The sequence below is a fragment of the Benincasa hispida genome, chromosome 7 (genome assembly GCF_027475165.1).
Source record: "Benincasa hispida cultivar pf3 chromosome 7, pf3_genome.v1.1, whole genome shotgun sequence".
NCBI lineage: Eukaryota > Viridiplantae > Streptophyta > Magnoliopsida > Cucurbitales > Cucurbitaceae > Benincasa > Benincasa hispida.
The window spans coordinates 31,927,483-31,940,480 of NC_143484.1; the positions used below are offsets into that span (position 1 = coordinate 31,927,483).

The 12,998-nt window shown below is 30.8% G+C and overlaps 1 protein-coding gene across 1 annotated transcript; it reads right to left on the bottom strand.

The window, feature by feature from the left end:
- Positions 1 to 3,911: 3,911 nt before the first annotated feature.
- Positions 3,912 to 11,511, bottom strand: LOC120080891 (GDSL esterase/lipase CPRD49). The gene is made up of 6 exons (XM_039035557.2): positions 10,351 to 11,511; positions 7,388 to 7,465; positions 5,262 to 5,402; positions 4,954 to 5,030; positions 4,717 to 4,866; positions 3,912 to 4,558 (listed from the first exon to the last, which is right to left on the bottom strand). Exons 1-6 carry the CDS (start codon positions 10,459 to 10,461, stop codon positions 4,345 to 4,347), a joined length of 771 nt encoding a protein of 256 aa, XP_038891485.1. The 5' UTR covers positions 10,462 to 11,511; the 3' UTR covers positions 3,912 to 4,344.
- Between the last annotated feature and the right edge of the window lie 1,487 nt (positions 11,512 to 12,998).

The window sequence follows — 12,998 nt, forward strand, 5'->3', positions numbered from 1 at the left end:
GTACATTTGGTAATTTGGAAATGGACTAGTACTTGACTTTTGTCGAGTCTAAAATTATTTTTTAAAATAAAAATAAAACCACTCTATGCTAAATTATAACAAACACCCTCCAATTTTTATCTTTACTTCAAAAATATCTTTATACTTTTAAAAATCGTGATATTATTCATCGACTTTCATTCACGTTTCAAAACTACTCCTAGAATATAATTTCTTTAGAATTTCAAACAAAAGTTATGATTTATAATTATGTGGTAATGACCAAAAACGATGTGACGATTCAAAATTTTATTCTGTGTCACCTATTATACCATTTTATATCTCAATTTCCAACTAAATTCTAAATAATTTCTATTCTAATGGTATTTTTAAAATGTATATGAAAGTTAAAGGTAATATTATAATTTTTTAAAGTATAAAGATATTTTTTAAACAAATATACTTTCTTTTTTTAGAAAAAAAAATCATTCTTAAGAATTAAAAGAAATTATTCTTCAAAAAAATTAAAAAAAAATTAACACTGTGATTGTGAGTTGTCACTTCTTACAATTTTTACCTTGTAGTAAAAATAAAAACACGTGGGAAAAGAGAAAATATCAAAAGAGCGAATGTGAAGACGCGCTTAGAGAGGGCGAGTGGGATAGATTTCTTGAGAAAATATCCAAAGATGAATATATAAAAAGAGAAAGGGAATAAATAAATGGAAAAAGAGTAGAAAAAGGGATCCACGCAACACCAAGTGGGTCCCTTCTCCAGTACCTTTAAGCATCTATCTTAAATATCTTCTCAAATATCTCCTCACTATTTTATTATTTTCACTTTTTTCCTTTTTTTTTTTTAAGTTCAAATATTACTTTCGTATGTGTATTCTCGATTTTCGTCCTTTTTGGTTCCTGTATTTTTAAAATATTTTATTTTATTTATGTGTTTTGTTGAGATGTGTTAAATTTGTTTAATAGAATTCCGAAATGACTTAAAAACTAAATTTTATTGAGATTATGTTTCTATTTTCGTTTTGGGTTTTTTTCTATTTAAGGTTAAAAAAGAGTGTCATATATAAATCCACCGATGGATTCAGTATAGGTTTAGGGAGCTCGAATCCCCCCTCCCCCATATAACTGATATAGTACCAATACCAACAACAAGACTAGTGGTAAATATGGCAAACTCAAGTTTAAGATTCGCCACTTTATAAATATCTAAACCTCATGTACTATGTTGCTCGCGAGGATAATGAAATTGTTGCTCTTTTCAGCCATGGACGTAGTCAACATACCGTTAGTCAATCACACAAATCTTTGTGTTGTTTTTTTTGTTCATTTTAGTTTACGTATTTTCAAAATATTTTTTTAAGTTATTGTACTTTCTATTTAGATGCATTTTAGTCGGTACACTTTTTAAAACGGTCATTTTGATACCTTAAAACTGAAAATGATAGGACCCAAATGTTTACTTTTTAAAGATTTAAGGATCAAAATAGACATTTTAAAAATATAAAAACTAAAAAGAATAAAAGTTTAAAACTAAAATAAATATCCTGAAACTATAGAAACAAACGATGTAAAGCCTTATACATGGAGTAAAGTACTATTTTTAAAACTTTTGTAAATAAATTGATTTAATAATATAAATATCTTAACCCTTTTTTTCTTTTTAGAGATAAAAATATCTTAACCTTTTGCTTATTACAGATGGCAGAGAATAATTTTATCCACCTTTCGTTGGATATTTCAATTATATTCCCTTATTCAATTAACTTTTTATTCATTAATTTTAAGGGAAAAAATGGGGACTATGATTAGTATACTCTATCTCAGCTGTTGGAGTTATACCTACAAATTTTCTAAATTATTGTAGTTAAAGGGTATGTGTAAATATAAAAATAATGTGAACTAGATCACATCTTTTCGCATATTTGTTAAAATATTTTTTGGCACGGGAAATTCGCATATACATCTTGAGCATTCTTTTAGTCCACTCCTCTAATCCGAACACATGTTGGAGTAGCAATGCATGAAAGTACTTATATGACATGGTACCGAGTCAAGCACATTCAAATTCCATAATTCGTATAGGGAGTATTTAGCTTACCTAAACATGGAGAGAATTACTTTACTTTTCTTGAGACTAACAATATGTAGCTATTTGTAAGGCTTTCTTCCGATACTCATTTGGAGTTATGTGTACTGCTGGCAACGTCATGGTGGGTGTGACTCTCAAGGTTTTAAAGTGCTAGCGGCGAGCTTAGCTAATCGATTCGACCTAAGAGTTTGACTTTTCCTTTTGGAAAGTGTTGACTCTTGCTTCCCCTCAGGATTGGGACCGCTCGTGGGCTTTGAACCTCACCTGAAATGCTCTCAACAATTTTTTTTAGGGTAAAATATCTATTGAATACATTATAATACAAAAAGAGTTTTTGAACCTGAACCAGTAGATTAAATACCTAAGATTTTTTCAAAAGATAAGTCTGATTCTCTAACCCCACATTTATGAAACTAAATAAGCATGCTTTATGTCAAAGTAGGCTTAGCTCAATAGTAATTGACATGACCTTCTATCATTGAGGTTGAAGATTCAATCGTTATCGCATTTGTTGTACTAAAAAAAATAATATTAAGCATGCTTTATTATTAATAGGGTTAGATTTTCATTTATTTACCTTAATTAGTTGAAAATGAAATATCAAAACTAAAATCAATGAAGCTATTAATCTTATCATATTATCATATTAAACTATCTTTATTAGTTATGACTTGAGAGCAAGTAATAAACAAAACATACTTATTACAACTTATAAGCACGTTAATGTTTCGAAAATGTCTTTGACTTGTCAAAATAGGTATAACTCAACTGACATAACGCCTGTACTATCAATCTCACAATTAGAGGTACGATTCTTCCATCCTATGTTTGCAAGAAAAAAATGTCTTTGACTTATTAGAATTAGTAGTGACCTAACTAATATTTTTGGAACAAATTCAAAATTTTGGTGAAGAATACCATGAAAATTTGAAGAAAAGAAAAAATAATTGAAGTGAGATAAAGTATGTGATGAAAGAGACTAGTAAGGGAAAAAAGTGTACATAAAGAGAATAATGAGAGAGTATACTTGTGAAAGAAGCTAGTGAGAGAAAAGGTGTATGGGGAAAAATTCATAAAAGAAAGTTTAATATGTGTGTGAAGAAAGAAATAAGTGAAACAAAAATAATTTGTGCAGAAAAGTTAACAAGAAAGACCAACCTATACATAATGAAATATCGAGGTTGATAATATAAGTTGTATGTCAATCAAGTTATTCTCATATTAGTTTTTCTTTTTTTTTCCAGAGACCAATTATTCTCATGTTAGCTAAAATGTTGAAATTTCAATTTAACAAAATTGTCGATAAAACTATCGATGTCAATGGATATTTCTGAAAAGAAAAATTATAAAAACAAAAGAATTTTTTTTAAAAAAAGTACTTAAGTTGACAAATAAACATTTTATGCTTTTAAAACCAAATTAACATATTTATTGTTTCATATTAGTAACTTTTTACTTAATGTTTTATATTTCGTCAACTTTTTTCAATGAATAACCTATGAAAATCTAAAAATATCAACATGTCAGTAAAAATTTTACACCATCAATTAATAAACTTAGAAAATGAGGGTAGATATCAATAAATTATATCTTCAATATTAAAAAAAAAAAAGGTAATACTTAGATGCATCCCAAGCTGCATTCATCTTTATACATCTCCCTCTCAAGCTCTCATCAATCACATCAAAAAGGAATTAAAATATTTCAAAAAAGAAATATGAAGAATTTATCAAATGACAAATTATGATTGATAAATGCTACCCAAGATTCATCTAAATAATTTTCTTTAAGAAATGTTTTTTCTGGGATAAAGTAGTGAAACACAAACATTTCTCAAGTATTCATCATTTCCATAATTAAAAATTACTCTCAAACACACTTCAAATATAATCCATTTACTATATAAACATTAGAAAACAAAACAAAACTGAAAATTTCTACTTTTGACTACATCAACTGAGCTTGCTTGCTGGCTCTGCATGGAGTTCAATACAGAAATAAAGCAGCACAAATGATATTATTAAATTTCTAAGAAGTTTATGAAGATCTTATTACTAATTTCTGACACATGGCACATTCTATCCACTTAATCCTAAAATTTTCTACTGCTTGTAATTGCAAGCATGAAAGATCAAGAACTGCATACTTCTCTTATACATTCCTTCTGCCTTCTATGGAGTTCTTCCATGTCTGCCATTGTTGAGCAAGTGATTTCTGTAAGATGGCTGCAATGGGGGTCCGACATGGAGGTTGACGAGAAGACTAATCCCAGATACTATCTCGATGAATGATCCAATCGGAGCCGTTGAGAGTTTTCATGCCATCAGCTGCAATGAGATCGTAAGGCGAATCTTCTGCAAACTCTGTTGGAAGGGACTTCCAGAAGAGGGATGGCTTCCATTCAGCTTCCTTGAGAATTTTCATAATCTCCTCCACCACTACTTTGCTTCCTTCAGCTGACAAATGAATCCCATCTCTGCAAAATGGGGAAACAAAATCGCTTCAAATTATAACAAATACCAACCGAAAAGAAGACTTCTGACGTGTTTCAGTTTCCTAAAAACTCTTGGCATCGTACGGACAAAATAATGGAAGTTTACAATCAATATTCGAAGTGGCAATGGAAAAACTTACGTGAAGCAAAGATTCATCCAATCGTCTCTTTTTTGGATGGCGGTAAAAAGATCGACAACTTTTACACCCATTTCTTGGCACAACTTTATACATGCTTGGGCATATGCTTTGCACAATTCATTTGTTCTCACCAGTTCACTGAGGAACTTACTGCTTAATCACAAATGAACCATTTTAGAATGAAAACACAAAATAAAAAAGTACATTGGAGACGATGCGTTAAACTGTGGCGGGCACCTTTGACCTTCACGAACTTTGGTTTCGTTCACCGGAGGGCACGTTAAAAAGATGAGGCGTGTTTTATCTGAAAGGCTCTGTTTTTTTAAAGGATTTATATTAGTATATGCATCAACAATAGTTAACATGAGAAAATTAAAAGTGTGATTGAATTTCTTCATTTTGCGACCGATAAGTTTGTTAGCTAGAAGCTATGCTACACTTGACAAAGGACAGGCAGATCTTTTTACCTACTAATTTCACGTTCAAGAGTCCTTTAAGATACAATTTAGAAGACTGAAGTTAATATGAAGTTCTGCTTGGAATACCTGGATATGAGTAGCAATTTTTCTCATGTTATCAACGTATTCAGGAAGTGGTACATGAGGGCCAAGGCCGGATGGATGGGGACCCATTGAATCATTACCACCGAAATAAACTATTACCAAAGAAGGCTGTATAGCAGCATCCTGAGATTAAAATAAATAAATAAATAAAATGACAACAAGAATAATAACAATGACAACCAATACTGTAAAAAGAAAAAAGGAAAGAGAACTAGTGTTGAAAATAAGAATATGGTGAAAATGAAAGGAACGTTGAATAGATTACATAGATGCAAATACTGATTACTATTGATGCATATTCTAATGCTATTCATTTGACCAGTGTCGCATAACATCTAGCTAATAAAGTTACCAGTTGCAAACAACGAAAAAATAGTACCTACGTAGAGAAATTGACATCTAGCTAACATATTTAATATACACAGATCAGCCTCAGACCTAGATAATTCAAACTCCTTAATAAGTACTGAAAAGAAAGTTGCTGCCCCCGTGTAACTTAAGAGGAATTTGGAGGATGCAAGTAAGAGAGAAGGCATGCCCTAGTGAATTGAGCTAGTCAGGACACAGGTCTAGGAGTAAAGGGGAAGCTTTCTAATTCTCCTTGAGTTTGTAGTCTCTTTGTTAATAAATAATATAAAGTTCCATCAGTCAGATTTTCTACAGATTATTTACAGTTCCAATTGATCTACTTGCAGAACTCTACCCACTCGATAATGTATATACAATGGCAACCCAGGAAATCCTTCATGAGTATAAGAAATGATTGTAAAATGCCATCCCCAATGAAGGTGTCCTAAATTTTAGTATTTCCATCCAGCTAATGAAGCTAGGAATTTTGATTAGGAGGTGTAGTTGTGATATTATTGGGGCCAGTCCTCTTTTGTCCATTCCATACCCACACCTTCCTGGGATATTTTCAAATATCTAAAATCCAACCACTTTCCTCACCATCAAATATAATTTCAAATAGTTTTCGAGTGAGATTAGTCAAGGTATCCATAAGTTGTTCCAAACATTTATGGTATCGAGAAAAAAGAAAGGAAAAAATAAGTAGCATTTTAAAAACTTCAGCAGAAGAATTCCGTTAGTTCTTATCCCCTTTTCTCAGTGTGTTCTTTGTAGAAGAGAGTAAGAAAGACAGTAACCATCTCTTCGTTTTATAGATTAATCCTATTTTTTATTTTTATCGTTTATTTTTCTGTTCCATGAGAGCTTTTGATGAAGAAGAATAAAGGAAACTTCCAAAATAGTGGAAGGAATTTTGACTTCTCTTGGGTTGTAATCTATTTTCACTTTAGCTGGGGTCTCTTATCCAAAGTTTTTTGGAACTATTCTCTTTCTTCACTTTTGAACAATTTGAGAGCCTTTTTGTAATCCCTTTTTTTTTTTCCTTCCTACTTCCTTCTTTTATATTTTATTATTAATCTTTTATAATTCTTTTAAATTTTTTTTTTTATTTTTCAAAAATATCCAGCAAAATCGATATTTTCATCATACATTTCTATAAAACTGAGAACTTGACTTTTCTATCAACGTCAACATATTTTATTTTTATTATTATTATTATTATTTTTAAGATTCAACATCAACATTTTAAACCTTGTATACTTGTGTATGTATATGAATCAACTCATGCATACATGTGTATATATAAACCAAGTAACATTCTCATATACATCCATCCCTATCATTTATTCCGACACAGAAAAGTGGTTTTGCTTTTGCAACCTTCCTATCAGATAAAAGAATTTAATTGTCAAACCTATTCCTCTGGAGTTGTAATCATGTAACTATATATTTTAAATAGCCCAAAAATTAAGACATGTTATCTCAGATGACATTATTCAAAATCAGTCATATTAATACTAAATTCATATATTATTCACGTGATATTAAACTTTATTCATAATAAATAACACAATAAATATGACCCAAACAGTTTTACTTTAAAGTTCAATAGTATATATGTCATAAGCACAATGTTTAGGGATACATACACGAGGAAAATAGTCAGAGAACCATCTACTTCATTCTTAATAATAAAGATGTCCAGAAAACAAAGAAATCAAAACAGACACCTCCAAATTCTAAAAAACTTGACAACATACCTTTGGGAAAATCTGATCAAGAACCTGTAAAGCACGCCGAGAATTCCAACTTAAGTAACCTCGTAGAAGAATATCTGCCTGAAGGAAAGAGTCAAAGAGGTTCAATATAAAATTGTCACAAATCATACAATAAGGCATGTACGAAATTCAAACTGGCTAACAAATTCAACTAAAAATTAGAAGTAATTTGATTTCAATCTGAAAACCTACTCTCTGCTTTCTGTCTAAAAGCCTTTTGGACTACAATCATTTCATGTTCATTCCCCATCTTAGATCATCTAACTTCTATTACTAGAGATTAAGGATTTCTACCCATTTAAAATTTAAAATGCAAATGAAGAAAGGGGCAATGACAAAGAAGTATTTGATAGGCTTTATTGGAAAAGGTGATAAATGTAATAGAAATAATAATTCTCTTCATCAGGGGGAAGCGAAAATCTGACTTGATCCAGTTTTTTAGAACTCTAAGACACAATTGTACAACCTATAGAACAGATCCCATTCAAGTAAGGTCGCTGACTTAATCAAGTGAAACTGAGGATCTAAAAGAGTTGATGATGTGATGTATGGAAGTGTTAACTTTCCGAGGATGGCTAAGAATGTAATGTTAATGTAATCCAATTACTAAGATCTAAATAGTATTAAAATCAATAAATAAATAAATAAATAAATAAATATATATATATATATATATATATATATAAAGAGTAATATTTACATAAGTAGACCAGATTGTGTAAATAACTACAAATTTACCATGCACTTCAAAACTATAACAAATATATACCACTCGATTGATGCAAGCGTTAAAATGAAATTATGCGGGTGCCCCTCTTTTGTATAGAAATGAAATCCTACTTTTAAATATCTTGTATAGAGGCAGAAAATAAATAAGAAAACTATAAGGAAAATACATTATTTTAACAAATTTATTTAGAATTTAAAATTCTACTCTAGAAAAGGGAGGAATTACTGCAGGAGAATAGAGATGGTTCTTTATTCTATGGTGTGAACTGAGAATACTTTTGAAAGGGACGACAATGTTGGCTTCTATACAGAATTTTTCCAGTGGAAAAGTAAGAAGAAAAGATTCTATTAGTTAAATATAACATTTTAGGAAAGAATCCGATCATATTTCAAAAATAAAAATCTGATCATACCATGGAAATAAGGAGAAAAATATAGAATAAAATAATAAAATAATATAAGACTAGATTTAAAAATATCTTACTATGATTAGTAAATTTGTAAACTTTCTGTCAAAATGGTATATAAAATGAAAGGAAAAGTCCTCCATTTGTATAAAGGCCCAACACAACAGATTTACATCAGGTCTCAAGTTATATGGGCTTCTTTTAAAACAGGCCTTATCAGAATGAAACCCAGCCCAACAAAGAAAAAAAATTGCATTAAATGAAATAAAATAAGTATTTTGGAACCTTCTAATTCCATCAAAGTGTCCTAGCTTGATGGAGTCTTTTCAAGCACAAATAGAGTAGACTGGTGGAGTCTTTTCAAGCATAAATATAACCATCCAAAGTGGCATGCAACCTAAAAGAGATGTCCATGCCTCTTTGATGAATGTGGTATCAATCGTATAACTTTTTTTCTAAAGTTTTTACTTTTCTAAAAAAGAGAGCAGGAGCAAAATTGACCAAGACTTGCGCAAGTATTTTTCATAGTCAAGACATTTGTGTTAGAAAAATGATAATTTACATCGACAACTTGAGCATAGCTCAACTAGTTAAAGTATTATATTCTTGAAGAAAAGGTCCGACGGTTTGAATCCCCAACCCCCTTTTGGAAACATCAATATTGGCCAAGACTTGCACTAAGCACTTTCAATATAAATACTTTACACCCTTTCTCCCAAAATACATCGACAAAGGAAAGAACTAATCTGCAGGCTGAGGAAATCCCACCTCTATGAAGTGAGAAAGCAAGAAAAGTTAACAATGAATTCTCAAGATTCTGACAGTCCCGATATTCAGGATGAGTTTGAAATGACTTTGTTAGACACTCAGAAGTGACATTTAACCTTGTAAGAAGGCTGCAAAATACCATTACAATGAATAGAAGAATCAGACCATAAATCCAATTCCCTACAACCAAAAAGGAAAAAAAGAAAAAAAGGGGGCTAAAATACACTTTTGGTCCCGAACTTACGTGAAAAAAACAATTTGGTCTCAGAACTTTAGTTTTAATGATTTAGTCCCTAAAGTTTCAATTTTGTAACAATTTAATCCCTAAATTTTAGTATGCTACAATTTGGCCCTTATACTCTAAAATTTGTAAAAGTCTAGTCCCTATCAAGAAAATTGGTGTTAATATTTAATGAGTTTTCTTGCATAGATTACAATGTTTATAAGCTAACAAGCCTACGTTGTTAAGTAATAAAAATGGAAAAACTTTGATGAAAATTTTTATAACAGGATTTAAATTGTCATATATTTGAAAATATATATAGACTTGATTGTTACACAAATTGAAAGTACATGGACTAGGGTTTAATTGCTAAATTGCTACTTTCATGAAATTTTAAGAACCAAATGTATTTTTTAACCAAAAATTGACAGAAAACTCTTTTTGATTTTGATGTCCTGGAATGTCCAGCCTAACTTTCTCCTACCACATTCGGTGGCCAGCAATACCAACCCAACAACAAAACTACAAAACAAATAAAATTAAAAACAGAAAACAAATTATGTTTTCAGAGAACCATCAAAATCCAAATGTAGTAAAAGGGCTTCCATGTACAATCTTCCTTCATTTCAGGTACTCAACAGATCAAAAAGGAACAAAAATAACAAAGAAATAATCAAATTCAACAAAATCATCAAATTAGTGAGTTTCCCTTGTGGGAATTCAAAAATTGGCATATGGGTCAAAAATTTCAACAACAACAAAAGCAGGGGAAATTCAAAAAAAAAAAAAAAACAGAGAGAGAGAGAAAGAGGGGTTACTTTGCGAGCATAAACATCGGCGAGAATAGCACCCCAACCGCCATTGGAGAAGCTGAACTGAGTAATGGAGGATCCAAAAAGAACAAACTGAGGTCTCGAAGGTCCTACCATATCCGTTGTAACTCAATCAAACAGATACATCCAAAACGGCGAAATGGGGAAAACAAAAAAAAAGGACGAAGCGCCGATTTTCACTCCCTGTTGCTCGGATGAAGTTAAGGCCACAACCACAAGAGAGAGAGAAAATGAAGAGGAAATCGAAAATGAAATTTGAAAAGGCCAAAAGGGGTTTCTTTGCAGTTGTAGCTTTGCCTCTACAGCATTCATTTCGCTTTGATTTTATAAACCGCTGATGTTGTTGCGCTTTGCTATGTCTTGACCTCCCACCGCTTCACATTCCAACCTTTCCTTATAAACTATTTGTTAAAGTCTGTTCTGAGAAACACCACATTATTATTGTTTTACTTACATGTTAGGGTTAATTTAGACATTTTTAATAGATTTTTTTGGTATGTAGAATCGAAATTTCACGTCCAAAATGTTGTTTAACATAAGTCTCGAAAATAATAAACAAAATAATCTTTCGTTGATGTCACCAATCACTTGCTAACACTTTCCTTAAACCAGCGAGTAGAAGCGTGAAAGGGTGGAAGAGAAAGAACCCTAAGAAGTGAGAACACAATTAGTTGAAGCGAACGCGAACACGAGCACAAGAAAGTGACATAAGCAAAAAGCTATACATTCTTATTTTTTAAATTTGGGTAAATGGTGGGGGCGGCCACGGTTCATAACGCAGGCGTGGAATTAGACCAAGGGGAATCTCCATAGGAACTAGTCCCTCTGATTTCGCACGTAGGAGATCGAGACACTGCCCCAAGGCTATGGATAAAGGCTCTTGGTTACGCTGTTAGAGTGGCAGCTAAAGCGGTTCCCGCACGCAGAAAGCCTTCCACTGGCAGGCGATCGTGTTTTTCACAGGATCGTGGTGGACCGACTCACAAACAAAAAGAAAGATGCAATTTTTTTGCAACGAGACCGCTCAGATCTTTTTCGATAATATCTTCATGAAATTTGAGTCATCCATACAAAAATCTCCAAGAATAAATGGAATTTGATGATGAATATGTTGGATCTTCTTAATAGGCAGGTTGAGTTTTATGTATCAAGTAGTACTTGAGTGTACATGTGTTTAAATAGGTTAATAAAACAATAAATTAATAATATATCAATTTTTTTAAAAAAAAATATGTGGGATGGGATTCAAACATTTAACTTTCGTGTGGAATATATACGTCATGATTAGTTGAGCTCTGAACGAAATGAATAAGACATCTATTAACATCCCAAAAATTGATGATTCGATCTCCTATTTGGACAATTGTCAAATTAGAAAATAATATATTTCATTAAAAGTAAAAGTGAGAAAACTAAATTATACAAAATACTCTTAAACTTTAGAACATTCTTTAGTAATGTTCCAAACCTTTCTAAATAATTCTTACATCAACTTTTAATTAAAATAAAAAAAAATTGAAAGATTTTGATCATATTAAAAATGGTCCCTCAATTGGAGGGGAAACAAACTTAAAAGATGGACTTTAAGTTAAAATGGTGGGAGAAGTCATATATTATAAGAAAAGTTATGCAATCAGTAAAAACCAACCATTTCTTTATTTATAAAAAGTTAAACAAAAGTTGGAGAATAACAAGTATTATTTTAATTCAACAATATGTGGAGTTGAAAAGATTCAAACCTCTAATCTCTTGAATTGCAAATATATGTCTAAACTAGTTAAGTTATATCTAGATTGATTAAAATAATAATAATAATAATAATAATGAAGGAAGTAGTTTCTATTCTCATTTATAAGAAATCCATCTTAAAAAATAATTCCTAGGTACACTATCTTTGATTTATTTGTTTATTTTTTTTTTCGTCGTTCATGTCTTAACACTGATTAGAATACTCGAGTTTAGGAGGAAGTACATCAATTAACCGAGATCATGTTTTAATGAAAAGGATTTTGAGAAAATGCTTAAAATAATTAAAAGTTACTATCTATACTAACAAGGTACGCCTTACTTTTCAGTGGCTCAATCATATAAATTCTAAAAGTTAAGTGTAACACCCCAAATGTTGTTCTTAATGTAATTTCTATATTTTCTAGTATTAGAGGGCATTTTTTGAATTTTTAAAATTCAAAATGTAATTATTGTGTTTTAATTGCTAAGAAAATGAGTGTTTCAATTTAATGGTTTAATTGAAGGAAAATTATGAAAATTGGACTTTCATTGTCAAACAAATTAAATTTGAAATTAATGTCAAGAATTAATTTCATTTTGAAGGAAGTGATGTTTCAATTTAATGGTTTAATTAGAGGGATGTTATGGACATTGGACTTTTAATGTCAAACAAATTAAATGTGAAATTAATGTCAAGAATTAATTTCATTTTGGAAGGAATGGGTGTTTTAATTTACTGGTTTAATTGGAGGAAAGTTATGGAAATTAGACTTTTTATGTCACACAAATTTAATTTGAAATTAATGTCAAGAATTAATTTCATTGTGGAAGGGGGTTAGTTAAATTCTTTGTGAATTGAAAATTTTAAGGGAGAAATGGATTAAAAGTTGGAAGCAAGGTCTGAT